The sequence below is a fragment of the Cryphonectria parasitica genome (genome assembly GCF_011745365.1).
Source record: "Cryphonectria parasitica EP155 unplaced genomic scaffold M406scaffold_1, whole genome shotgun sequence".
Lineage (NCBI taxonomy): Eukaryota > Fungi > Ascomycota > Sordariomycetes > Diaporthales > Cryphonectriaceae > Cryphonectria > Cryphonectria parasitica.
The window spans coordinates 6,078,807-6,105,690 of NW_024468909.1; the positions used below are offsets into that span (position 1 = coordinate 6,078,807).

At 53.4% G+C, this 26,884-nt stretch overlaps 8 protein-coding genes and 1 non-coding gene across 9 annotated transcripts; 6 read left to right on the forward strand and 3 right to left on the reverse strand.

Annotated features, from left to right (window-relative positions):
• Positions 1-3,439: 3,439 nt before the first annotated feature.
• Positions 3,440-4,589, reverse strand: M406DRAFT_247675 (uncharacterized protein; the record flags this gene model as incomplete). The annotated part of the gene is made up of 4 exons (XM_040916479.1): positions 3,440-3,676; positions 3,736-3,894; positions 3,948-4,154; positions 4,212-4,589. 4 exons carry the CDS (start codon positions 4,587-4,589, stop codon positions 3,440-3,442), a joined length of 981 nt encoding a protein of 326 aa, XP_040782013.1.
• A 663-nt stretch (positions 4,590-5,252) lies between these two features.
• Positions 5,253-8,617, forward strand: M406DRAFT_285925 (Adaptor protein complex AP-3 delta subunit). The gene is made up of 5 exons (XM_040918648.1): positions 5,253-5,373; positions 5,440-5,636; positions 5,703-6,086; positions 6,137-6,365; positions 6,423-8,617. The coding sequence occupies exons 1-5, from the start codon at positions 5,370-5,372 to the stop codon at positions 8,561-8,563; spliced, it is 2,955 nt and encodes a 984-aa protein (XP_040782014.1). The 5' UTR covers positions 5,253-5,369; the 3' UTR covers positions 8,564-8,617.
• Positions 8,618-8,957: 340 nt separating this feature from the next.
• M406DRAFT_t17 lies at positions 8,958-9,058 on the forward strand. Its single transcript has one exon. It is a non-coding gene; the product is annotated as a tRNA-Ile (tRNA).
• Positions 9,059-9,077: 19 nt separating this feature from the next.
• M406DRAFT_349526 (tRNA-guanine transglycosylase) lies at positions 9,078-10,803 on the reverse strand (the record flags this gene model as incomplete). Its single annotated transcript, XM_040922473.1, has 2 exons — positions 9,078-10,441; positions 10,578-10,803. 2 exons carry the CDS (start codon positions 10,801-10,803, stop codon positions 9,183-9,185), a joined length of 1,485 nt encoding a protein of 494 aa, XP_040782015.1. The 3' UTR covers positions 9,078-9,182.
• An 892-nt stretch (positions 10,804-11,695) lies between these two features.
• M406DRAFT_67391 (uncharacterized protein) lies at positions 11,696-13,525 on the forward strand (the record flags this gene model as incomplete). The annotated part of the gene is made up of 2 exons (XM_040925061.1): positions 11,696-12,228; positions 12,298-13,525. The coding sequence occupies 2 exons, from the start codon at positions 11,696-11,698 to the stop codon at positions 13,523-13,525; spliced, it is 1,761 nt and encodes a 586-aa protein (XP_040782016.1).
• Positions 13,526-13,966: 441 nt separating this feature from the next.
• On the forward strand, positions 13,967-16,466 carry M406DRAFT_285931 (uncharacterized protein). The gene has a single exon (XM_040918649.1). The coding sequence runs from the start codon at positions 14,172-14,174 to the stop codon at positions 16,176-16,178; it is 2,007 nt and encodes a 668-aa protein (XP_040782017.1). The 5' UTR covers positions 13,967-14,171; the 3' UTR covers positions 16,179-16,466.
• Positions 16,467-16,552: 86 nt separating this feature from the next.
• On the forward strand, positions 16,553-17,362 carry M406DRAFT_34925 (uncharacterized protein; the record flags this gene model as incomplete). Its single annotated transcript, XM_040922453.1, has 1 exon — positions 16,553-17,362. One exon carries the CDS (start codon positions 16,553-16,555, stop codon positions 17,360-17,362), a length of 810 nt encoding a protein of 269 aa, XP_040782018.1.
• Positions 17,363-21,571: 4,209 nt separating this feature from the next.
• On the reverse strand, positions 21,572-22,462 carry M406DRAFT_336588 (small GTPase; the record flags this gene model as incomplete). Its single annotated transcript, XM_040921166.1, has 3 exons — positions 21,572-21,670; positions 21,750-21,824; positions 21,905-22,462. 3 exons carry the CDS (start codon positions 22,460-22,462, stop codon positions 21,572-21,574), a joined length of 732 nt encoding a protein of 243 aa, XP_040782019.1.
• A 3,334-nt stretch (positions 22,463-25,796) lies between these two features.
• Positions 25,797-26,871, forward strand: M406DRAFT_77821 (uncharacterized protein; the record flags this gene model as incomplete). The annotated part of the gene is made up of 2 exons (XM_040925966.1): positions 25,797-25,846; positions 26,087-26,871. 2 exons carry the CDS (start codon positions 25,797-25,799, stop codon positions 26,559-26,561), a joined length of 525 nt encoding a protein of 174 aa, XP_040782020.1. The 3' UTR covers positions 26,562-26,871.
• Between the last annotated feature and the right edge of the window lie 13 nt (positions 26,872-26,884).

A 26,884-nucleotide genomic window follows, 5' to 3' on the forward strand; every position in this document is an offset into this window, starting at 1 on the left:
TAGGGGGTAAACAAAAGCAGGTGAGGGAGGGGGAAGGGAAGGAAGGTACAATGACGATGATGCGCCTTTGGCTAGCCTAGATCACAGGCTAAGAGAAAGAAGGAGCAGATAGAAAGAAAAGAGAGAATGAAAAGCAAAGAAAATTAATAAGAAGAAGAAGAAGAAGAAGAAAAAAGGATGAATTGCTCACCGAGACATTGGTAACACAAATCACACAAGATAGTGTACCTTTTTTGCACCCGACAAATCTGGGACGAGACCAGTCGGAGCAGAGGCGGTTGTTTTGGTCCTCAACAGAGAATAACAGAGGAAAGAAGCGTGGACGAACCAGTGGCGACTGGGATGGGTTCCACGACTGTATCTTCTTGGACCAGGATGACCTGCGGGGGTGGGTATATGTGTGTGTCTATGGCTTGTTTATTTTAACGCTGGATCGACCCCACCGCAATGCGAATTGCGCCAGACTGACGCAGCTGCGTGACGAACAGACTTTCGAAGGGGGAGGGGAAGAGGAGGACTGCCGGTGCGTGCGTGCCTCTCTGTGTATTGTGTGTGCGTGTGTGCGTGTGTGCGTGTGTGCGTGTGTCCGTCCCGAAGTGCTGCTAGGTGGAAAACAACCCCTCAGGTCCGGTGACAATACGAATCCCACCTAAGCTTGACGGATGAAAATGGCGAATGGGAGGAGAGAGTTGGATTATGTGTTCTAAGCGCGAAGGGAAGGGGGGGGGAGGCGGAGGGGTGGGAAAGGATTGGGGAGGAGGGGAGAGGAGAGTAATGCGCTTCCAAGGCTGCAAAGGCACCGAGGATTTGTAGGCAAGCCTGGGCGTGTAAGTCCTAAAGGGAGTCCACCAAGTGTATAGTGCAGAGTGTAGTGCAGTTGCAGGCTGAGAGAGGAGAAAGAGAGAGAAAGGTCTCGGCGCGAAGCGTTTCGACTTTCGTTGCTTGACCAGGCTGACCTGGCAAAGAGATGATCGCCAGGTGGTTGGGCTGCAAGGTCGAAAAGCGGATTGGGTATCGTTGGGAGAGAAAGCGTCAGCCTCGAGGATGCGGTGAAGAAAGTGATCCGCCCTGGCGGTTGGCTAACGATAACAGCTGAGCGTGAGCGATTTTAAAAAAAAAAAATTTAAATATTCCGGAATCGCTGTGTGTGCGTGTGCGTGTGTGCTGGGAGAAGGTGAAAACTGATGCGTCTAGAAGGCTCCTCGTGGCGTTGTCGTGGATTGGTGACACCGGGGCCAGGCGAATTTTTTTGGTTTTTGGGGGGGGGGGGGGGGAGCGATTGGATGGTGGTGGGTGGCCTTCATAGATCTGCGATGTAATTACCATAGTACATGTAAACAGTACAGGCTACAATACAGGCGGGTAGAGAGTTGCATTGCACTGCCTGACTGGCCATCTGATGGCTTGGCTGGCGGGCCAGGGCGGAGACAAGAACTTGGTTGTGGTATGGGTCAGAAGTCCCGGCTACTGCAGTGGTTGTGCAGGCAATCTAATGCCCTGTAGCCAAGCACCATCAGACGTCCAATCTCAGGCTACAGGCCCACGGTAGGATGGCTGGTTAGATGCACGATGACGGCCATGGAGATCAGGTGTTGAGGAAGGGGGGAAAACAATGCCCGCCACCACCGCAAACCTTTGGTCTTCGTTCGTTCGTCCAGGCTCGCCGCGAGAATCGACCCCCAAGCAGAAAGTCCGAGCTTCTTCTCCCACCCCTCCTTCTCGGTTGGACCCGTCACAAACCAGATTGTAGATCTCAAAGAGGGTCGCTTGCATCTGCCCCTCCTTCGCAGGCACTTCTCGTCTTGACCAGATAGGTTGTTCATAAGTGGGTTGTGGTTTCACTGGTGACGATGGACGTTCCCATGCAACTACTGCTGACGAGTATTCCAACACACACACAAGAAAGATGTCTGACAAATTCCCAAGACCTCATCGGGGGTCGGCAGACGGATCGCCTGACCATTGATGCCGGAAGCTTGGACTAACGGGTCTGGCTCGTGTAAGCCGGGACCTTTGATCCACCAGACCTGGTCGACCACCACCACTTCTTCATCATCATCATCGCACAAGGCTCTGACTGTCCAGGGCCAAGATTCATCGCAACAAGGACCAGACAGGCCCGCGAACAGGGTCCGTTCTCACGGCATACCGTCGGAGGCTAAAGAGAAGAGTCGATTCAAGAACATTTCAAGACTTGAGACGACGGTCTCGTAAACCCAGTAACGTGACTGCACTGACTGGAGAGGAAAAGAGAAAGAGGATTCTTCGTGTTTCGAAAGGGCTCTTCTCAGTCGGCCTGTCTGGCCAGCCCTGTTCGGCGGCGGGATCTTCGATTCCACAACCTTCTTGCTGGCACCGGTGCTAAGGCAATGCGTGTGTACGTGGTATGCAGTAGTAGTAGTAGTATGCCTGTCGGCCGGCCACAAGCCACCACCCCCTGGTCACGCATGCATGCACGCACGCAAGGCCGGCTCTATGCAGGTCGGAAGTTCTGCTAATGGTCTTGTGTTTTTGTGCTGGCTGTGCCGGCTTGTTCAGTCGACACCACCTGCCAGAGTCGGCGGGGTCTGTACGAGGCTGGCTTTGATAGATGCACATGGTCCCGTTTCTAGTTGTCCCCAGAAGCTGAACTGGCTTGCCTTCTGTCGTTGCATTATATTCTAGACCAGGGGTCCACCTTGTTTTGTTCTTTCGCTGTCATTTGCTCGAAGGGGATCAGCGCATGTCAAAGGCTCACCATCTACTGAAGTCAATTTGAACAAGAAAAATAATCGTGCTGATTCTATTTCGGCACTGGTAGCAGTCTTAATGCTTGTCGTGAGTTGTGTAGATATCCCCATCCCTAACAGGACTGACATACCCAAGAGGCTATTCCCGCTGGACGTCTAAAATTTAGTCGCCTCCACCAACAACAGCATCGGCGCAAGAACGTGTGTTTGAACTCATTTAGAGGCGGTAAGAGATAGAAGAATTTGGGCTTTAGGGCCATAAGCAAGGAAATGCACCACTCAAGCTGCAGGTCCAGATCCAACCTCGATGCAGGTCCAGGATTTCGACCAAAGAGCAGGAACAGCCCCTGGAGGCGCAATCGAGAAGTGATGGTGGCCGGGCTTCTCAGAACCCACCCCGAGACTCTTTTCAAAGCACTAACGCCCAACGCAGCTCCAGTCAAATAATGCCACGTGCGAGGTCGTCTGCTACTCTTGACTGCGCATGGTCCCTCAGATATGCACGGCGTGAATTCGAGGTACCAAGAGTGGCACCGATAGTCATCGCTGAAGCCCTGGGTTGACCTGTACCCGTCGGGTTCTGTTTGTTCCTGTGATGACTGGGCACGCAGACCAGACCTCGGCAGCGTTGGTAACTGGTGCATCCCGACCACGTCATTGGCCTGAGCATGTAAAGTAGGACCGTATTATGCTCAAAGTCGTGCAACCTCTCATCTAATGACACTGGTTGACTCATTCGAAAGGAGTTCGCGTACGGCTGTAAGTTCCGACTCCTCGTAGCCACACCAGCCTTTTTCCTTCGAACTACTACGGCGGACGATCTCAGAGAGCTTCTCTGTAGCCTTCTCGCTGAGCCTCTCGACAATCCCCTTGGTGGGGAACGAAAATTCATCTGAGTCAGTCTGCTTGCTGTATCTGGAAGGATCGTTCAGAAGCTTGGTGGTGACCTGAATAGCAATCAGCATGACCCCACCCCGTCAGTGCTCATGTCCCGATATTCACCCACCAGTTTGAGACCATAGTAGCCGCGCAGATAGTCGTCACAGAGCTCGATGCTTCTGCAGAATCTCTTTAAGGATTCTGCAAGATACTTGCGAGCGGCATTGTCGTCCGCACCGGAGGCCGTTGCTGTCATGTATTCCACCTCTCCCAGTCGGGCATGAATCTGCGCCTCTGATTAGTTCGGATACACGTTCCCTCATCCTCGCTGTTACTGACATTCCAGGCGTTTGGTGCTAGTACCAAGACTTCCTCCAGAGAATAGACAGCTTGCGTGTACAGGCCCTGAGAGAAGTAGATGTCGGCAAGCTCAGCCCAGGACTCTGCGTCGACGGGACAAAAGTCCAGCAAGGCATTCAGTCCGGAAACCGCCTCAGCAGTACGGCCTAGTGAGCGAAGTAATGTAATTCGGCGCTTCGTGACAGGCTACACACAGTCAATATACAAATAGCCACTGGTGGACTTGAGAGACAAGCCACTGACAATGTTGGTATTGTTCTCGGCCAAGATCGCATCATATTCCTTGAGCACCTTCTCGAGCTCGGCATTGTTAGAGGCTTCGGCCTCCTTGACTAGGCCAGTGAAAGCCATGATTCGCTCATTGTCATCACCAAACCGTTTGACGAGCCTCTCGAGACATTCGTGGGCGGACATTTCGTCGCCTGTCCGGAGGCATGACAGCAACAGGTTCTCGTAGGTAATCCATAGCTCTGTGCTCTCCGGCGCGGAGAAGAGGGACGTCAACACCGACGACGAGATGGTGCTCGGCGAGCTCTGAAGCACGTACGGTGCACGTTGCGACAATTCGAGGGCTTGCGCCGGAGAGAGCTGGCTTGGGGGATGAAGGAGTGACGGGGCCATGGTCGACAATTGCTCGGCGTGTCGGGTTAGGTAGATAGGTCGATAGACGATGACGATGAAACGTCGTCTGTAAGAGAGAGGACAGTGGGTGGTTCCTATCGTGAGGACGAGAACGGATGTGGAAGCAGCTCGAGATGTTGTTTTGGGGTTTGGTGAAGGCGTTTCGGCAAGCTGGAAGTCACGACCAGGGATCATCAATAGAAAGAGAGGTAGCTGGTCCCTGCTAAGAATGCCCCTCAGGGTGCAATTATTACGTGAGCGGGTGAGGTACAGGGTACCCCTGTAGCGTGGGGCATCTGGGAGCGATGATGTGCCATGCTTGCCACGAGCCGCTGTAGCTTCGACTCGGAGTAATAAAGTGGCTGCGTAACGAATTACACACACCACAGACCTCATCCTTCGCAGAACGAAGCAAACCGAGCCAACACGGCGCAACGGAGGGACCTCGCAACTGCGCCTACAAGATGATCACAGAAGATATGCGTCAGGTTCCATCCACCTCCTAATTCTCCTAGATTTCGAGCAGCAGCATCTCCTCTCCTCTCTACCATACCGAACCCGGGCGTGACTTGAGGAGAGGCAACTGCCTCCTCGTCTCGGCAAGATGTATGCTACCATGGCCGACAAGTGCGGTACAAAAATTCCAGAGGCTGAAATGATAGCAGGTTCGAGAAGTCCCTCTATGACTTCATCCGTGGCCTGCGGAACCACAAGGGCCACGAGAAGGAGTACATTCAGAATTGTCTGAAAGAATGCCGCGCCGAAGTTCGAACGCAAGATATGGGTTAGTGGGCCGGCCGTGTACTGTTCTTGGCCATAGATTTGCTTAGAGACTGATACGGGATGACAGATCTCAAGGCGACTGCCTTGCTCAAGCTCTGCTACCTCGAGATGATGGGCCACGACATGTCATGGGCCTCCTTTCACGTCCTCGAGGTCATGTCCTCTGCCAAGTATCACCAGAAGCGCATTGGATACCTGGCCGCCGTCCAGAGCTTTCGACCCGATACCGAAGTCCTGATGCTGGCCACAAATTTGATCAAGAAGGTTTGCACATGACCGAATATTGCGTTCCCAATAGATTGCTTGACGGCTAACAACTCTTCTGCCCAGGACCTGGCCTCTCCTTCAGCGACGACGATCATTCTTCCGATCACTGCCCTTCCTCACGTAATCAATCCTTCGTTGGCCCTGTCAACTCTCTCCGATCTCATACCGCGTCTCACCTCCAGCAACCCCTCGATCCGAAAGAAGACCATTGTCACATTATACAGATTAGCGCTGGTGTATCCAGAGACACTCAGGGCAGCATGGCCGCAGATTAAGGATCGCCTTATGTCCCCAGATGAGGACCCCAGTGTGACGGCTGCCATCGTGAATGTCGTCTGCGAATTGGGCTGGAGGCGCCCGAATGACTTCCTCCCTCTAGCACCCAGGCTGTTTGAACTTCTGGTCGACGGGAACAATAATTGGATGGCCATCAAGTTGATCAAGCTGGTACGTTTAGCCGAGTGCGTGAGCATGTAACTTGACTAACAGATTAAAAGTTTGCTACCTTGACGCCTCTAGAACCTCGGCTTGTTCGAAAGTTGCTACCTCCTCTCACAGACCTGATACGGACCACACCAGCTATGTCTCTACTATATGAATGCATCAATGGTATTATTCAGGGTGGTATCCTCGGGGACTCCGACGATGTATCAGGCAGGGAAGAGATCGCATCTTTGTGTGTCACAAAGCTTCGAGGCATGATTATGGTTGATGGTGATCCGAACCGTGAGACAACACCACTCGTTCCTCTTCCAGCATACCAGGCTAATCTTCCAAATTCAGTGAAATACGTCGCCCTGCTGGCTTTCAACAAAATTGTCATAACACATCCTTTCTTGGTGGCTCAACAAGAGGATGTGATTATGGAGTGTATAGACAGTCCCGACATCACCATCCGCGTTCAGGCCTTGAACTTGGTCAAGGGCATGGTCAGCAGCGACAATTTAATGTCAATAGTCAGCCGCCTCATGAGACAGCTGAAGAACTCGACCCCTGCAAGGCCGACGGCTCAAAGACTTGAGACGGGCTCAGACGAGGATGTGGACGCCGAGGTCGCCATCAACCCACACGAGAGAGAAGCCGAGCAGGCGCCGCCATTGCCAGATGACTACAGGATTGAGGTGATTGGGCGGATCTTGGCTATGTGTTCCCAGGACAACTACAGCAATCTCGTCGACTTCGAATGGTACATCGACATCTTGACACAACTTGTGCGGATGGCTCCCGTCTCAAGACAGGTTGACGACGGCCTTGAGCAGACTGCGACGACCACTCAGCTTTCGGCAGGAGACGTATCAGAAAAGATTGGAAATGAGTTGAGGAGCTTGGCAGTAAAGGTCAAGGCAATTAGGCCCACTGCAGTGAATGCTGCCGAACTTATTTTGCGCCAATACGGCATCGAGTCGAACTCGACACAATCCGTCACATCGGGCGCACTCAGGCCTGTTGCTTGGATCGTCGGAGAATACTCGGACCAGTTGACGTCCTCGGAAGATAGCCTGGGACATTTGCTGCAGATACTACCTCGTGCCAAGTATCCTGATGTCCTAGCCTCTTGTCTGCAAGCGACGATCAAGATCTTCGCCCAGGTCGCCGGAAGCGATCTTGATATCTGGACATCGGAACGGAAGGCCAAGACGTCGTTGTTACTGGCGCGAATAGTACACGTGCTGGAACCCTTGGCTCTTCATCCCAACCTCGAGGTTCAAGAGCGCGCGGTCGAGTTCACCGAGCTCCTCAAGCTTACTTCTGAGGCCGTTTGTGGGCAGCCCACTTCAACCGACGAAGTCCAACAAGACCCACCGCTGTTACTCACGCAGGCAATCCCTTCCTTGTTCATTGGATGGGAACTGAACTCGGTTGCTCCAGGTGCACAGATAAATGTGCCATTGCCAGCCGGGCTCGACCTTGACGAGCCCATCCACCCCAATCTCAATCGGCTGCTATCTGCAGCAGACACTATCACCCCCGGCATAGAAGAGGAAGACGAGTTCGAGGTTTACTACTACCAGAGACCGCCACCGACGACGATCTCGTCCACTGAGCCTGCCATCAACAGACTTGCAGACGCGCCCGAGGAGATCGCAACGTCGTATCAGGCAAGCGAGGAAAGCTACCTCGACCCTGACATCTTGGCAAGGCGAAAGGCAGAGCGCGACGAGAGAAACAAAGATGATCCATTCTACATCCAGGCGCCCGCCAGCCGCACAGGGACCTCAACACCTATTCATAATATACTGCAGACCGAGAACGGCCCTGATCTCGATATAGACTCGATACCCGTCATGCAACTCGACCTCGGCAAAGTGGAGAGCGCCGGACCGACGTCTAATCTCAGCCTGCGACCAAAACCGCGGCAACGTGTGGTGATCGCTCAGGATGAGAACCTGGCTGGTAGTGGCGGGTCGACGCCGCGTAATTACGACTCAGAAAACAACTCGGACGCCCTCACAAAGGCCCGCGCCAAGAAGCTCAAGCAGTCGCTGCTGCAGGTGGACTCGAGTAATATTGGCAGCCTCACATTGGAAGGTGGCGGGGATAGTGTGAACGGCTCTGGGTACGACTATGAGCGTCAGAAGCAGGAAGAGGCTGAGATGGCACAGGCCATGAAGGAGGTCGAGAGATTGCGACTGGAGATGCAGAGAGCTAACGAGAGAATACAAGTTGCGCAAGGCGTGGATGTCGAGGGCACGGTGATCAAGAAGAGGAAGAAGAAGGCAACGAGGCCAAAGGTCGAGGGAGAGGAAGGAGGCGAGCCTGTTGTTACTAAAGTGAAGAAGAAAAAGAAGCAGCCTGCTGCGGTGACAGGGGAGGCTGACGGGGAGAACGGAGAGGGCCTGGCTGCGGGTGCTGGAGAGGCCACGGTCAAGCCAAAGAAGAAGAAGAAACCTAAGCCGCCTGTGGAGATACAGGAGTCTGCTTAAATATCTCTGAAAGGATAAGGAAGAAAGAAGAAACAATAACAAGAAAAAAAGAGGAAATTCCCTTTATGGACACCAGTGACAGAGGGCCTCTCTCCTAACCGACGTCCGTGAAGTCTAGCTGACCGCATCAAATACATGGACCTCAAACACATGCAAGATCAGTTTAGATTGCGTTGTGTCTTGTGGCTGCATGCTTCAAGACGACGAATTTGGATCCGTGCTGTCGTTTCATACTGGTGGTAGCTTTGAGCAATACACGCAGCCGTATGTAGGAGAATCATGTCACACAGACCTCTCCGCCTCTCCGAAACTCGTCCTAATGATTCCCAGTCCGCTCACCCATTTGCTTGATATAGCTATTGTAAAATTACTGCTGCAAGAAACAAGGCAGCAGGCTCCGATCGCTCAGTTGGTCAAAGCTCCGGTCTTATAGCTCATCTCCAAAGAAAAGATGCCACTATGCCGGCGCCCTCGGTTCGTGTCCGAGTCGGAGCAGAACATCTCCTTTTCTTTTATGTTGTTTATTTTGTTCCTTTTGGTATATGAACCGTTAACAACCCTAAAATCAGAATTGATATGGAGTTTATCGAGCTTATCGTTTCCTACCCCTTCTTCTCACTCACTCCCTCCTCTCGATATCAACCTGCCCCAAGCCCTCCCTCACCAACTCCGCCGCATCCACCTCGTCCCCCGGCACGACCGGTGTCTCCATCTGATCCCTCGCCAGCTTCTCTTCCAGAACCGCCACCACATCCTCCATCCCCTGCTTCGTCGTCTGCCCCTCCTGCAGCAGCTTCCACGTAACCTTATTCCGCCGCTCGGCCGCATGCCCGCTCTTGAAATGGTACCCTCTCGCCCTGGGCCGCGTGCCCATCCCCACGGGCAGGCTCGGCTCATACGCCCGCCCAAATGCCCTGCAGTCCTCTTCGAACTGTTCCGCGCCCGCGGCGAGCGAGGTTCGCACGCCGTTGAAGAACTGGGTCATGATGTGGTGGTTGTGGAGCTGTAAGAGGGTCCAGGCGAGCATCTCGCGCGCGTTGAGGAGGTGGTGCAGGTAAGCGCGGTGGTGGGTGGTGCAGGCGTGGCAGGTGCAGCCTTCCGTGAGAGGTGCGAGAGCAGTGGCGTGTTCTGCTTCTGTGAGGTCGATACCTAGAGGGAGGAGGTCTGTGCCGTCTGCTGTGGTGGTGGTGGTTTCTCCCTGGGGGGCGGCGGGGGGAGGGGGAAAGGTGAAGGACATGGCCACGCCAGCGTCAGATACGGCGTTTAGGAAGGGGACGAGGAAGATATCGATGCCAAGAGAAACCTGGCGGAGGATCTCGTGGGGATTCAGGGGCACATCGAGGGAGAGACGGGGCAAGGGGAGGAGGGAAGGGTAGCTAGACAGGTCAGGCAGGATGTCGACGTCGTAGACGGCCAGGCCAGACAGCTTGTCGAGGAGATCGCCTGAGAGACGGCCGAGGTACTCCCACTGGACGGAGTGCGGAGCAGGCAAAGTGGGCGCGAAGATAGACGTGTTGGACGCGCGCAAATCGGCCAGGTCGAGGGACTTGTGTAGCTCGCTCATCCAGTCCTCGGTGCGCTCGCACATCCTCCTTACGCCCTTTGCCTGAGGCGATGTTATCGCGGCGGCGACGTAGTGCATATCTGCCAAAGGGATGGCGATGTCTGGCTTAAGGTTCGTGATGGAGGCGATGTAGGAGGGGTTGGTGAGAGGTTGGAAGCCGTTGGACGTGAAGATCTGGATAAAGGTGTCACTGTTCCCTATGCTCGCCTTGACCGCGGGCGTCCGGCGTGGTCCGAGAATGGTGATGCTGGAGGATGGGAGGGCCGTGAAGGCATGAAGGCGCTTGCCATCCTGGGCTGGTATCTTGGCCGCAGCTGGTACTCTGGTCACATTCTTTTGTGACTTCTCAACCACTGAAGAGGGGGAGAGGAAAAGAAGAAGAGTCTCGGTCAGCTTATTATGAACTTCCTTGAGGAAAATACCAAAACTTTTGTCTAGGTCTTCACTTACAGTCTTCCATAGCCAGATAAGCTCCCGGAAATTGACAGTATCTGGCGATTGTATCTGGCGTCAGGTGTGGAACGACTCCCCTCGAGGTTATCGTGAAGAAGTTTGGTGTCTCGACCGCCTGTCGTTTAGGCAGGACAAGCCTGCCCAGCCTCGCCGTTGCTCCATCGCCTGCGACAGCCTTGAGGATGTCAAATTTCATGCCCTCCTCTTTTTTACACTCTGACATGCTGAGTTTTGCTCTTTTTCTTCCTTCTGTGCGAAGGCAGAAGACGATAATGAACACGGAAGGAACTCTGGTCAAAAAGCTTCGAGGTTCCTATCCCTGACCCTAACCCTGGCTTGCTGGTCGCGGTCGCTTTTTGAGCATGAATTCGACTTGTAATATTCACAATTCTCCTTGCTTCGTACAAGTTCGACGAATATTCCTCCTCCTAATGAACCTGTTTGAGATTTAGACTTTGATTACTGTATGGGGAGAACTTGGCGTGATTCTTGGGGGTTCTCACTTGCGTACTTAAGTACTCTTGCTCATCAACTTCGTTCTTCAAATTTCTGTAGAATTGGAGGGCAGGCATCAACGACAGAGGCATCAGACAGAAGATGGATCTATGAAATAAGACGATTAATCATCAGTCTTGACTTGACTACTTGGATATATCGCATAAGCTTAAAGCCATCATAGCTGATGATCGGAACAAGGTGCGATATGTCCATCAAGGTCCTCAGCCTTTCCTTCCAACCCCGAAACTATTGAAGACACACTACAAAGGGATTGGGATCTTCAGACGAAGGCATTTTAGGATTATATGACTTCTCGACTGGGCGGTCTGCAGTTAAGAAAAATTGAATGAACATTCCTGAAGGACAGGTGGACTGACACATGTTCCGGCCATAGACGGGGTGCTCTCGCCGCTTGGGTCAATAGGAGTTATACCGGTCGCTGTATGTGGTGAGAGACCCTTCTTGCCATTCTTACATGAGCCTCATCAGATAACCTTCAAGGTCCTCATGACATAATAAAACTCTTGCGCACATATAAACCCACCGTTCCCCTCTCAAGATGTATCCCAGTGTTGTTGCGAAGGTCTCCTCGGTTTAGATCTCATCACAGCTTCAAAATGTCTACAATCCATACGAATACTTCCAACGATGAATCTCAATCCGTTAAAGATGATTTGTATCACCTCGACCATGATCCCGAAGTCTTTGATGTCCTCATCATCGGCGGTGGACCCTGTGGCCTCGCCGCCGCCGCCAGGATCCGAGAACAAGCTCCCTCCGCCATGTTCACAGACGAGGAACACCGGCGCTTCCACTGGCTGAATAAACACGGAAAGAGGGTCGCCCTGAAGCAGACAAAAACGGGACATGTCTCTCCTGCCTGCTGCAGCAAGCCACATCACTATAAGATAGCTGTCCTGGACTCGAGTGATAATAAGTGGCTGAGCCGCTGGAGACGACTGTTTTCTACGTTCGACATCAGTCATCTAAGAAGCCCCATGCTCTGGCATGTTGATCCTCTGGACCGCGACTCGTTGTTGTCGCATGCTCATTTCCAGGGCAGGGCGGGGGAATTGGTTGAGATCAGAGGTTGCGTGGGTAAGGAGACCAGCAAGCACCAAAAGAAGAAGAATAGGTTCAGTGGCGGCAGGTAAGTAATAATATTAAGTCGATTCCTGGTACTATGTAAGAATTCTTCAAGCTCACTTTGTAACACTAGAAAAGAGGACTCCGTCGATATCAACCAACGAGATCAGTGGGACTATTACACCCCGTCTCAGTCTCTGTTCTGTGATCACTGCGACTGCGTTGCCCGCCGCTATGAGCTTGAAGCTGGCCTCGTTCACAAAGAAGAGGTCACGGACATCAGATTTGGCGACATAGAGGACAGCCATTTCCAAGATAAACTCTTCACGGTGACAACAAACCAATCGGTGCGCTTGGCTCGCTCCGTCATCCTTGCTGTCGGGCCAGCCAACGCACCCGTCCTGCCCGAGATTCCCTCGTTGTCCTTCCCAGGACATCGCGCTGCTCAAGCTGTCGACAAGATGCCCCAAGCGTGCCACAGCATGGCAATACCACAGAACCAGTTCCCCGACGCCATAGTCCAGCATCGCATGCAAGATGGCCGCCAGACAAACATCCTCGTTGTCGGCGGCGGTCTCACCTCGGCCCAGCTCTCGGATCTTGCCATCCGCAAAGGGGTTGGGAGGGTCTGGCATATCATGCGCGGCCCCTTACGAACAAAGGCTTTCGATGTCGATCTACACTGGATGGGAAAGTACAAGACCTTGCACCAAGCCTACTTTCATCAGGCTGACTCGGATGAGGAGCGGCTGGACATCATCAAGGAGGCGCGGGGCGGCGGGAGCATCACGCCGGCCTTCATGAAGAGGCTCAAACCGCACATGTCGAGCGGGCGGCTCAAGATGTTTGAGAAGACTGCTCTGATAGGCGCGGATTTTGAGCTGTGTTCCGACGGAGAAGGTGGTGCGTGGAGGATCAAGACCGAGCCCATGATCGTAGACTTGCCTCGGATGGACTACATCTACTTTGCCACCGGCATCCAGTCGGACTTTACGACATTGCCCTACATGCAGAACATGTTAAGAGAATATCCCATACGCGGCGTTGGAGGGCTCCCCTGTCTGAACGAAGATCTGATGTGGAGGGATGATGTTCCCCTTTTCGTGGCGGGCAGGCTGGCCGCTCTGAGGCTTGGCCCCGCGGCTCCCAACATTGGAGGAGCACGGATTGGGGCAGAAAGGATTGCATTGGTTCTGGAAGAGATTCTGGGCAGAGCAGACAAGGACGATGGGTCGAGGACACCGTTTCTGGCGGAGGACGAGATACTTGCTCGTGGACGGCAGAACTCCGAGCTTGAATTATTTCACTATGCGAGTGGGACTGGGAGCAAATATAACTGCTTGGTGGAGGTGTCGGAGTAGAAACTGGTTCAGTCTTCTGGTTTCTTTCATAAGAAAATAGGAAGTAGAATGAATCAAATCTTAACATTTTTCTTCCCAAATTCTGAAGTAACTCAGCTGTCGAGGAAACGACTGCCTTTGTTTGGTGGGGGGGGGGGGGTTAGATATAAAAATAAATATTTTTTAAAAATAAAGAAAGAAAAACTTTCTGTGTGGGGAAAAAGGTGAAGTGTAAAATATGTATATGTAAAGAAAGGAAATACGGCAGAGGGGTAGTAATTCATGAAACATTTCCTGTCGCTGCTGGGTTGTATTAGTATCATCAAAGTGAAGTCAGAGGAGAGCCAATGGAGAAAGTTGCTGACGAGGCGTGTCGGGAGGAGCCGTGAGAGCCGCACGCCGATCCAACAACGCTGACACTCATCTACTCACGTACTTCCTTACGCACGCACTCTTATTTACTTCAATTGTACATCAGTCCAGTATCTGAATCCCCCAAAGACATGATCAAAGCCTCTTCACTAGAAGGTACCTGGTTGCACTTTCTTCCCTTTTCCTCGATCCTGTCTCCATCCGCGCCTGCGCAGCCGACTGGGTCCTTCCCATCTCCCGGCCACCGTGCTTCTCATCCAAAATCAGCCTCGGCAAGCGCCTGACGTAGCCCATCATGAGCTCGGTCGACGGGCAGGCAGGCATCAGCAGCAGCCGAAATCAGAGTCTCGGAAATCCGGACCATCCGAATGAGTCAATCGTGGAGGCACATCCTGACGCCCCGATCGAAGGGCCTCCTCGCCTGCACGAGTTGCAGGAGGGCAACCCGACCAACCCGTTACCGCGGTTCTTGGAAGAGGAGAACCTTAGCAAGCACTGGCGATGGATCCCATACCCCCTCAGAAAGCTCGGAAGGTCTGCACTTCGATGGGCGCAGGGGCCAGCTAGTCCTGTCGCGTTCCGCATCACGCCCCTCTTTCCAACCATCCAGCACTTTCCAATATTCCTCCTCGACAAGTATCTGCCCAGGAGAAAGCATCGTATCTTGCTTTTCATCGGCTACATTCTGCTCTGGATCCTGACCTTCTCCCTGGTCAAGCGGCATGAGAGCAGCTTGACCGAGCTCAAACCCTGGGGCAAACCACAGGAGATTGGGTGTGGCAACTATTTCTGGGGCCGCGGAAACCAGTGCGACCTGAATGGCAACCGCTGTCGACCTTTCCAGGGAACCGGATTCGCCTTCAGATGTCCAGCAAACTGTGCTAGTTACCAATTAAGCGAGCCGCGCGCAGTGGGCGACCGACAGATCAACTACCGACCGCTCGTCGTGGGTGGGCCAGTCAATCATACGGACAGCTATGGGGCCTACCGGGCAGACTCCTTCATCTGTGGCTCGGCCATACATGCTGGCGTCATCTCCAATGCCGAAGGGGGCTGCGGCGTTGTCAGGCTTGTTGGCGAGCGGTCCAGCTTCAGCGCTACGTGGCGGAACGGCATCGAGAGCATCGGATTCGACTCATACTTTCCCAAGTCGTACCTGTTTGAGGAGAGTGTGCAGTGCAAAGCGCGGGATATGAGGTGGTCCCTGCTGGTGGTTTCGGTCGTCTTCACTACCGTCCTCTCGTTGTTCACCACATCGCCCTCGCTGTTCTTCTTCACAGTCTTCACCGGCGTTTTCTGGCACGTTGGGCTCGTCTCGGATGCCCCCAATCACAGCTCGTTCCGAGAGCTGTTCACCATCATCCTAGGACGATACCTACCCGTCATGTTCGTGGCCTGGGTCATGTACGATAAGATGGCCATCCGCCGCACGCTGAAAGGCCTGACCGCGCAGGTCGACAAGACGGTCCTTTGGCTGGGCACCTGCTGGGTGGGCGCACTGGATAATTATACCCTGAGTCCCAACATTCCCATCAGCAGGCTCAACGCTCACGACATACGACAGCAACCTGGCGGGGTCCTCGCCCTGATTATCATCGTCTTTGTCCTATTCTTCATTGTGCTCAAGCAGATCTGGTTCTTCCGTCAAGAAGGCCGTCTTATCTCCTACGGCAGGCTATACCTCGGGCTGCTAGGAGGCATTCTGTTCTGCCTGTTCCTGAGCATATGGGATCTGCACCTCCGCATCCACCACTACTTCCTCGCCCTCCTCCTGCTCACCGGAACAAGCATGCAGACGCGACCTGCGCTTCTGTACCAGGGCCTCCTCATTGGCCTCTTCATCAACGGCATTGCGCGCTGGGGCTGGGATCCGATCCTGCAGACGTCCAATGCCCTGCGGAGAGACGGGCAGCTGGGCTCAGTGCTTCCCAAGCTCGCCGACGCACCCGAGATCCTGGTTGGATCCGCGGTGTCCAACATCACGTTTCGGTTTGAGGCGCCGCCTAAGAGGAACATTCGGTTGGACGGCATCAGCCTCCTCGTGAACGATGTCGAACGGTTCAAGGGCTATTTTGAGGACGACAAGGACTTTGAGGAGGACCGGTCGTTTACGTGGAACAGAAAGGCTGAGCTGGGCTTGAAGGAGTACTTCCGGTTTGCGTATCTATATGGGACGACTACTCTTGATTACACCAAGGCTGGGGTGTGGGATGCGGATTTTGAATGGGAGCATATGAAGCCTGGAGCATCCAGCCTCGAGAGTCGGGAGGTTTCTGAGGGCAACATGATGATGGTTGATTGAGATGTTGTACTCTTGGTGCAGATGTATATTTCCGGGTCTGGATACCTCTCTGGCGACTGCAGAATGTAGGAAACATTCTTTACACACATCTATAGCGGGCAATACTCCGTGAATATACTCCAGCCTCAAATAGTGGATGAGAGAAACTGTCAAGGCGAAGGATATGGAAGCGGAAGAGTCCTCTCCCCCAAGGTGCTGTCAGGGTTAGGGTGTTTCCCTGTCTCTTTGTGTTCAAGCATTTTCACTTCTTCTCATAGCTGCAAGTAAATGACACAGCTCGTGAACAGGCGTAATATTGAGATCAACCTCGGGAGCCTCATCTTCAAATTATACACTAGTCTGGATACATTGATGATCTTTCTCAAATTCTCATTATGCCGCCCAAAATCCGCATCCCGAAGGCCGAGGATTTCACGTCGCTTTCACCCGACCTGAAAGTCGTCTTGCACTTCCCTTCCCCTCCCGAGTCCACCACCGCCATCCTGATCCTGTTCCACGGGCTGGGCGATGCAGACACCTCTTTTGCGAGTTTCGCCAGGAGCATGAATCTGCCCGGGGTCCTCGCCATCACAGTCAGGGGCACAAATCCCCTACCTCCAGCGCTGATGGGCTTACCTCTCGACAGCGGCCCGCCGCGGCACTTTCACTGGGGCGATGACCTGAACCTGGCGACCCAGTCCGATGAGCTGGATGCAGACCCGGGGTTCAGCAAGGCGTATGACCTGATTGTGAACAGACTCATCAGGGAGACGCTCCTGGACAAGTGTGGGTGGGAGCTGCCTGACATTCTCCTGTTTGGCTTTGGACAGGGCGGTTCGCTGGCTGTGGGCTTGGCCTCCAAGATCCGCGAAGGGCCCAAGGTTGAGGAGGTCAGAGAAGATGAGAACGGAAGGTCCATTGAAGCCCCCAAGAGCCTCAAGGGCGTCATATCCATTGGTGGGGCCCTGCCCATGTCCATGGTTCCGAGCCTGAGTGGGCGGTCCAAATCCGAGACACCTGTGCTGATCTGTCACGGGAGATCTTGTGAGGCTGTCGACGAGGATGCTATCGACATCCTGAGGCAGGAATTTGTAGATGTGCGGGAGGTCAAGTGGAAAAAGGCAGACAGCACTATGCCAGCAAACCGAGAGGAGATGCTGCCCGTGATGCAGTTTATCGCTGAGCGGCTGCGGGGCGAGTGGTGAAGGAGGGAGCTTGAGGTGGTCCCTTCCACGATTAGGATCGACTGTCTGTACACCATGAGGGCTTAAGGCATGGCCCGAACATGCATCCTCGGCCGAGACGTGCCTTCCAAGACCAGACCTGGCATGTTGTTCGGCTTCACAACGTCCATGTGGCGAATTGCGATTCTCTCCCCCCTCCTCTTCATTCATCTGGATCCCGCCAGCCTTCAACCCCTCTTCTCCTTGACCACATCCCAGCCGTGGCCTTTTGTGGGCTCATTCCGTCGTTTAGTCTTCAGATTATTCTTCGTCTTTTTATTGGGTTGAGTTTTGTTCGCTTTCCTTGTTTTACACGCTGCTGAGCAGCTTCTCGCCGCCGCCCGCCCTCTTCAACCAATCATGGACAATATCTCCTCGAATCAAGCTGGCAGCAGCAGTCCTGACGGTGCCATTCACCTTGACGACCTTCGAAAAGCAGTACGCGACATTGAGAGTTGTTTCCACTGTGCACCGCGCTTATCACCAAGACTACACAACTTTGTAGCCACCGATGATAGAATCGTCGACATTGCCAGCGAGGCCAACCCTGCCCCCGGTGCCTAGGAATACACCCGGTCGAGCGCGTGCAGCAACACCAAGAACTCCGAGGTCACCCAGGGCTTGCTCTTACCTTGCATCACCTATGGCAAGGCCCAGTTTGAGCTGCAACAGGCCAAGCAGGGACGCACCGGGGACCTGGATCCAGCCGAGTTCAACCCGTGCAACTCAGCATGCGTTGGCTACGGCTTCATGTCCCTTGTTATACCTTGTAAGTCCAGTTGGAAGAGCAGTTCGGATTCTGCTCATCTTGATGCTGACATGGATCCTCGATGATAAAAGGGTTTGGAGGTGGCGTCCTGGCGCATCGGCAAGCAAAGGAAATCACCCGTTTCTACGATCTCCAGCCGCACCGTGAAAAATCACTGAATGTCTTCGCCCATAACGCGACCACTATTCGCAATCTGGCCGAGATTCGCCATCACGAGAATATTCCTCCAGTAGAACTCCAACCCCACCCACAAGAGGAGATGCTCATGGTACATGTTCCTCCCGAACCTCTGCCCTCTCCACAATTCTCTCCCCGTATTCAGAAGGTGATAGCGGACGTCAAGGAAATCAAGAAACCAAAGGCTATGTCAGTCACAGAAAAGATTAAGCAAAAACGCAAAGGCAAGGCGGCAGAGTCAGAGGATGGTACTCAACACCCCGGGATGCCTGCTCGTCTCAGCCCCTTCACTGGCTTTATGGCAGAAGATCCTGACCTCACTATGCTTGGACCGCCAGCGCCACCTGTTCCCACCCCAGTCGGCCAGAAGCAAACAGTCGATGAAGGAGCGGGGCCATCCACGGCGACGCAGGCACCAAAGCAACCTGCGAAGGAATCATCATCCCCTGCCCGAGGGGCTACCCCTCCGGCTGGCCAGACAGGTGCAACGGAAGATAAAGATACTACTGAAGCCAAGGCACCTGATACAATTGCCGAAGGGGCTGCCATTGGGCGAGACACTGCGATCAAACCGATTATCGAATTGGCCCCGGCGGACAGACCCGTTATTGAGAGGGTTCCTGGCAAGTGGGAGCCGAGTACCAGGCTGGATGCTGATGAGCAAGGGGCCGGTGACCCGAGCCAGATTGACACGCTGTTGGTAGTTGACGCTCCCAAGACTGCTCCTGATACGACTGAGACCACACCAGCTGGGGCAGGAAAGTCAAAGAGTAAATTCAAGAGCATGTTCAGGAAAACCCCCAAAACAAAGGAGAACGAGCAGTCTCAAGGCGCCAAGTCTGTTGCCGAAAACCTCCACCAGATCGAATGGACCATTCCTCGAATCTCGATTGGCGAAGGGCCTATGACTGAACAGGCCAAGGAGAATGCCATCAAACGTTACCAAACAATGGTGCAAACCGGCGAAGCTGATCCTGTTACCTTGCTCGATGCTGCAGCAGCCATCGGCGCGTTCGACGCGCTCAAGGAGCTTCCTCCTGCCCGGACACACTCGCTGTCGGAAGATACAGTACTCATCTCGCGAAATCAACCTCAAGGGCCCCACAGGATTTCAGCCGATGCCTTTGTCTACAGTGGCAGAGCGGCTCCAAGTCATTTACTTGCCCAAGACAGGGTCATCAACGCAGTACCCACTGGGCAAGGCGCGCACCGTCTTTCAGCCGATACAATGCTACCAGTGCGAACGATCGCTCCAAGCCACTATCTTGATGCTGACCCTGTCGTATCTGGCCCACAGCAATTGTTTCCCCACGAGCTCCTTGATGATATGCTGGTCCAGGAGCAGAACAGAAACGCGCACGCCCATGGCCTAGAGCTGGACAAGACGCTCGTCCTGCTGCAAAAGCAGCCCCAAGCACATGATATCCATCAAGATGGCGCTGTTCCAGCACAGCCGAAATCAACAGGGCATGATATTCACAGAGATATCATACTCCCGGCTCCAAGAGCTCGATCTGCCCACGAGCTTGGTTCGGACAAAGTGATTGACCAAGGCTCGTCTGCTCATGAGGGCCACAACATTCATCACGATGTGCGAATCCTCTCGCCGTCCGGTGCGGTAAGAGACCCGCACTCTGTCGATGATGACGAAGTCTTCAAAGAATCTGCCGTCTTCCGCAAGTCGCCACACCCGGAGGCCATGATGCCGGGCAATTGGGCGCCGTCATCCTCGTCACAGTCCCCAGATCTTAACCACCAGATAGCCTCATTGAACGCAAGCCTACAGAGTGCCGGCCATACCCTGGACGGACTGAATCGAGCTATGGACTCATCTGGTGCTGGGAAGGAGAATACTGCCGATAGTACGTTTGTTCACACCTATGATCACGCAGAATTCTTCCCAACATTTTGATCGTGGCTATAGTCATCATGATAGCATGCTGCCCACACTCAGCCGCTGCCTCTCCTGTGGTATGATTGAGACCGTCTTCATGTAGTGATTTTTGGCTGCTGGTTCTTGCGTGCATCATATCATCATTATCACCACCACCATCCTGTCCGCCGCTATTGGATGAGTCCACTGACGAGATTTGTGATCTCCTCTCTCCAGGTCGTACTGCCAATGATGGAGGGTCGTTGCCGCAGCCAAGTACAGGGCGAGGTATGTGGGGGAGGGTGTTTGGTCGGCGTGGAGGCAGTGAGAAGGCCAACGCTTGAGGGGCTAGCTACGTGACACCAGTAGAAACGAGGGTGGGAGGTTGAACAAGGGAGCCATCCAGACTGGACGTTGGTATGCGTGTCTATGAAGAAAGAGCATGTACATGTAGTCACTCATTGTTTAGACCAGGGTTTGAACAGCAGCTTTATGTTCGGAAGTAGGCTCAGGATCCTCACCGACTCACAATCACCTACGAACATTGAAAATAGAGACAAAGACAGACTTTAATACCACACCAAAACCTATGATCCTCAGCCACCTCTCTCGTGCTGAAGATCTTCTGTGGGAGATAGCAATAAGTTGTTGTAGTAATAGTAATGGTGATTTTCTTTTTAGCAGTGGGTGAGAGGGTTATTGCACCCGGTACCCCGCCGTCACAACGTCCTCTTTTCACTCCTTTCTCCACTCCTATAATGACAGCATGCATGCAACTCGCCGAATTCAAGACCCAGAGGGAATGATTACTCTCTCTTCTCATTTCTGGCATCCCACGTATGTTTCTTCACTCGGCGTCCCCTTGCTTCTTCTTTCCCCTCTCACCACCGTAAAAAGTTGTAATGCGCTGGCTGCTGGCACCTCCTTATTTTCTCTCTTTCATCCATCAAGTCTTGGGAATTTCCTCTCGTACATAATTCTCTTTTCATGAACTTTCCGCCCGCTCCTCTTCAAAGAAAAATAAAAAGAAGAAGAAAAAAAAAGACCTTTGTAGAAATTTGTAAAGGTATCAGGAGGTCAACTTCATTTGGACCTGTGGGTGATGATGGGCTTGCGTGCCAACTGCAAAGTGGTTGGGGTATAGTGATCAACTGCCGCCGTATTGAAGCTTCGATCGTCTTGTGTATGAAGAAATCTCTGACAATGGTCTAGAGCTCGGAGGAGTAGGTTTTGGCCGGTATATCGGCTATGTCGTGGGTGCCTGATGAAAAATTCGGTCTAGAATCGCGCGCGATAGCCTCAGCGTACCAGGCATCATAAGAAGTGTGTATGGGTATGTGGCTCGATGGCTTCTCCTATTCTCGTCGTCGACCTAGCAGTTCTGGTATAGGAGGAGAGGCTCGCCGACGTTTTCGATCTCGGGTATAGTGCACTTGAGGTCAAATGCCTTTGAAAGTACAATTTTGAAGATCTGCGTGCGAATCATCAGCGTGCGATTCTTGGAACGACTCTTGAAAGAGACCATAAGCTCTCTCGTTTGTATGACATACCTTCTGAACGTTGATGCTGTGGCTCGTGCTGCTGAAGATCAATGCAGCACGCATAGCCTTGGCGAATCGCCGTGCCTGTGTATCAAAACAAATAAAAATCAGTGCTTCGGTTCTAACCTCCTCCTGTTGTTTACTACCGCTAGAATTATCCATACCTGGTTCGATATCTCCTCCTGATCCTCGCGTGGGAAGTTGACAAAGTGGTCGTACTTGGTGCCGACCAAGATGGGGATGGCGGTCTTGTTGAAGCCCCGGCCCTGTCGGTACCACTCCTTGATGCTGTTGAGGGTGCTCTTGCGTGTCAGGTCGAACATGAACAGGATGGCGACAGCGTCGTTGCAGACCAGCGGCAGCATGTTGACGAACTCGCGCTGGCCGCCCAGATCCCAGATGCTGAAAGTAATCTCGGTGTTGCGGATGCTGATGGTCTTCTCCATGAAGTTGACGCCCAGGGTTTGGATGTAGTCCTCGTCCCAGCTGCCCTCGACGTATTTGACCATGAGCGAGGTCTTGCCTATTTGGGCGTCTCCCACCATGCCGACTTTTATCACGACGTGGTTTCGGCCGTTCGCGTTGTTCTGGTCCGATGCGCCGGGGATACCCGCGCCGACGCGGTCCGGGTAGCTCTGGCTCGACAGCTGCGAGGGTGGCCTCGAGAGGTTATTGCCCGGCTGGGGAACAGGAGGGGTCGTGTACCGCGCGCTGGGATCCATCATCATGTGTTCGGAATGGGGGGCGTCGGTCATAGCGGCGTCTCCGTTGCCGTTCTCGAAGGTGTTCCCGCCCATCATGTTTGGTGAGCCCATCATGTTTGGTGAGCCCTCCATGCCGCCCATGGTCTCCTCCTGGAAGTCTGCCGGCGCCTGGTCGTCCATAATTTCCGTGGCGTCGTAAAACTGGGCCGAAGACCCTGCAGTCAAGGTAGAGGAATCTGTAAGGTGACACCCGAGTTAATACACGCACGCAGAGGTTAGGAGGCGGCTGGGGGGTAGGACATGGTGTATGGAATGCCCGGCAAGGTGCATGTGCAATGAATGTTGTTTCGGAAAGGCGGAGGAAGAGAGAGGGGTTGGTTTCGCCAAAGAAACTGTCCCATCGTCGGGGGCGCACTGACCCAGATTGGTGGTTGTGATGCCTTGTGGTAGTCTGGCCTGGCCTCAGGGGAGCCGACGTTGTGATGATGTGGTGTGTAATTGCGTGGGTACTCCCGAGCGAAAGAAGGGGAGGTAGGGATGAGGAGGATATCGAGGTGATGTCGAGCAAGGAGGACGAAGAGGAGCAAGAGCAGCCTTATCCCAGAAGTAACGGCTTCATGGGAAAGAGGGCGTGTCTGTTGAACCGATCTGATGAAGAAGGGCGAGACGAGGTTGTTTTGGGATAGACAGACGTCGACAGGGCGGCGATGATGACGTCTCGCGACCTGAAATTCCGGTGGAGATTCGAGGTACGGAATAGATAGTAGCATGAAATAGCAGCTGGACGAGATGAAGGTCAGAGAGAATGTTGTATGTGAAGACGAGCCCGCATTCCGATCCACACAGCTCTCCGCGTCCACACGGCGACAACTGGTTGGAGCGATGCTGTCTGTGGTGGGCTGCAAGCAAGGTCAAGGTCAAGGATGATGGGGGGAGGGGGGACTTGGTTTGGATGGGTGGATGCGTGTATGTACTATGTACCACAGTGATTTTTCAGGTCTCGATCGGCGTCTGGTGCTGTGGTAGCGCCGGCTGAAGGCCACTGACATGGGCCTTCCCTCTTTACGGGATTGCGATTGCATTAGAAGGGAAGGAGGCTGACGAAGCAGAACAGCCAGCACCGCCCCAAGCAGAAGAGACAAGTGACGAGATCAAGGCAAAAGAGGTCAAGGGAGGAAACTGGGAAGGGAGTTGTGTAATCATCGCCCTCATTGCTTACCTTTTTTTTTCTTTCTTTTTTTTTGGACTCTGTGGTTCTCTCCCCCTTTCGCCCTTCGTTGGGAGGGGCACAGTCAGTTGACGATCAGTCTTTTGTAGCACTCTAGGCTCAAGGCTGTACAGACAGACAGAAAGACAGACTACTGCTATGCCAGCACAGACTTCTATCGCAGTGACTGTAGGTTCGTCCAGTGTACCATTGGTTGGTCTGGTAGTGGTGGTGGTGGGGGGCGCGCCAGGGTGGGTCAACATCAACCCGCAGTAGCAGCAACAACACGTCGAACCGCGACGTGCACAAGGGAAATAATCAAGGAGCCTGGCTTTTCTTTTCTTCACTTGTCTCGCAACCTGATTTCTCTATTTTTTTTTTTGTTGGCCCCCCCCTCCCCTGTTTTTGACTTGGCGACAGGACGGGGCGGCTTGGGAAAGAACGTAGCTCTCTGTTGGTGGGATTGCTGTTCCAGGTACTTCATTCTTGTTAGACCAGTACCGATCTGCCTTGAAGTAGTGATCCCGCCTGTTGAACGTTGGAGTGTTCAGGCGCGTGGAGTTCCCCTTCCCAGCCGTAAAAGTAAACACTAACAAATCTGCTGCGGCCTGCTGGAAGCCAATCAGCCGCCCTTAGCCAGGGGTGGTGCTAGGCACTGGCCATAGGTCCCGACGAGGCCCACTGAGGGGTCACTGCCAGGGCAGTGTGTGAGGGCCGTGCGAATGAGGTCCACCCACCTGGACAGGCAGACCTTCTATTGCTGCAGGCCATACCTTGGATGCAACCCTTCTGCTGCAAATCCTACCTGCACGACAGGTCACGAAAAGGCAGGAGCCCTGCGGCCATGATGCTATATTCCATGTCCAACCTCTTGTCAACGCGACCTGACGTGCGAAGTCCCCTGCTTGGACTGCAGACCGTCTTTTTATGTTTCAGATTTTTGTGACGACTCGCCGGACCGACTCTACTAACATATATTCAACAGAAAAGCACTGCAGTGCATGCTGTTGAGACCCAAATTGTGGTTCATAGAATGGGTCAACCAGGCCAGAACATTTATTTGTACTTGGCAGTGGTTTTTACCTCTTGTCCCAGACCGTGAAGTGAAAGGCATGCATTGTCTTGTCTGTATTACTGGAACCGCCATCCCTACAATATTTGCCTAGTATTACTACCGACCCGTCGGCACGTTTTCTTCCCACAGCGGGCGCTATCCTATTCTCCGCTCTCAGGCCCTTGAGATGATTCATCTTCTACCACGAGCCTCGTCCCTGTCCATTAATCTGTCTGCCAGATGATGGTATTGATGACACGCCAGGCACACCTTGCAACGTCGGGCTCGCCTGCCCAACTTTCTTTTCTCCCAGCCACACAACACCAAGGGGGGCCAGAGTGGTGTCATGTTCACTATCATGACTCCCAACATCTGGTTTCTCTAGACAGGCCTCGGGAGCCCCGAGCCCACAGTCCATGAGATCGCGATCACCCAAACTTCTACCAGCAATTTGAACTCCACGATGACGGTTTACCCAAGGATGACTGGCCAGGTCTTTCCCAGAAGGGCTTCTGAGGCTGCTGGAGCCTTACAACGGTTATGACTCGAGAGAATCCAGTATCGCTCCAGACCATTTTGAAGTTCCTCTTTTCTCTCTCTCTTCATCCCTTCCTCTGAAAAACCTGCAGTCGACGCTCTTAGTGACAGGAACGAGGATCAGCGGCAGCTTAGTTCTTATCTTGACATGTAACAATCAAGAACATTGCTTGTTTCTGAAGACACAAGGAAAAAGGTGATTGTTTTTACCTACTTGTATATATACCACACATTTATATACATATATGTATTTCCTAAAAGAAAAAAGGAGAAGAAGAGAAAGTGAACGTATCGAGGTTCTTTGGATGGCTCAGGGTTAGGACTACTAAACCAGCCGCTTACCAAAAGCAAACTTTAATACACCGATACCCAATCGGCCTCCGGCAAACACATGAATCGTCATTTTTCGGGGCGGATATCACTTTATCTCAGTCGAGCTTTCCTCGCCCTTCCGACCCTGGCCGCTTCCACCTCTCTATTCCACCACCTCCAAACAAGCCTCCAGCCCCAGCCGCAGCAGTCTGTCCTGCCAACACAGCCTCAGCAACGTAGCAATGGCCTCAATCGCACGCTGCATGCGGGTCGCAAGGCCGACAGCCCTCTCGTCTACCGTGCTTCGCGCCGCCGCCCGCCCAACACCTTCGTCGCGGTTCAGTGCTGCCAGGCCCTTCTCTGCGAGCGCTATCTGTAAGAAAGAAGAAACCCTCCCTCTCTCCCCTCCATTCCTCTCTCCGAAGCCGGAACACACTCTCAAGCCACCGACGCACCACTTTCACGCCATGCCCGCACCACCACATACCCCCTAGGGCAAACAATGAGCTCTGTCCTCCCCTTCCTTTGGTAGCATTTGCCCGAAACACCCCCTCGAGGCTGACTCCCTTCCCTTTTCTCTCTGTCGCAACGCAACAATAGGCCCCATCCGCAAGTATACCAAAGACCACGAGTGGATCGACCTCTCCGCCGACAACAAGACAGGCGTGATCGGCATCAGCGAGTACGCCGCCGAGGCCCTGGGTGACGTTGTGTACGTGGAGCTGCCCGAGGAGGGCAAGGAGGTGGCCGCAGGTGACGCCATCGGCGCCGTGGAGAGTGTGAAGTCCGCCGCCGACATCAACGCCCCCATCACTTGCAAGATCACCCACATCAACCTCGAGCTGGAGGAGAAGCCGGGTACCATCAACAAGGTCCCTGAGGATGATAGCGCCGGCGGAGGCTGGATCGCCAAGGTCACTGTGGATGAGGAGGGCGTCAAGGATTTGGAGGGCTTGATGGATGTCGAGGAATACAAGGCCTTCACGGCTGCAGAGGGTGATCACTAGAGGCGCCGGAACAAGGGACGGAAGGATATAAGACCAAAGAAAAAAAAATACAATCACAAGAATGAATCTCTCGGACCGACGACGACTCGATACTGTGCGGTGCCGGGGGAGGGGGGGGGGTTCAATGCATATAACAGTTCAACCTGGAGAGAAAGAGGCGAGAAGCATCAATGGAACATGGAATGGCGTTGAGAGTGCGGAGACAGAGTCTATCCGGTAGACCTTGCTGTTCATATTTACACGAATTTCGGCTCGGTCTGTCCGCTTGCCATAGTATCTGATAGAAGAACAAAGCAAACGATGAGGAAGCATCTTCGCTGTCT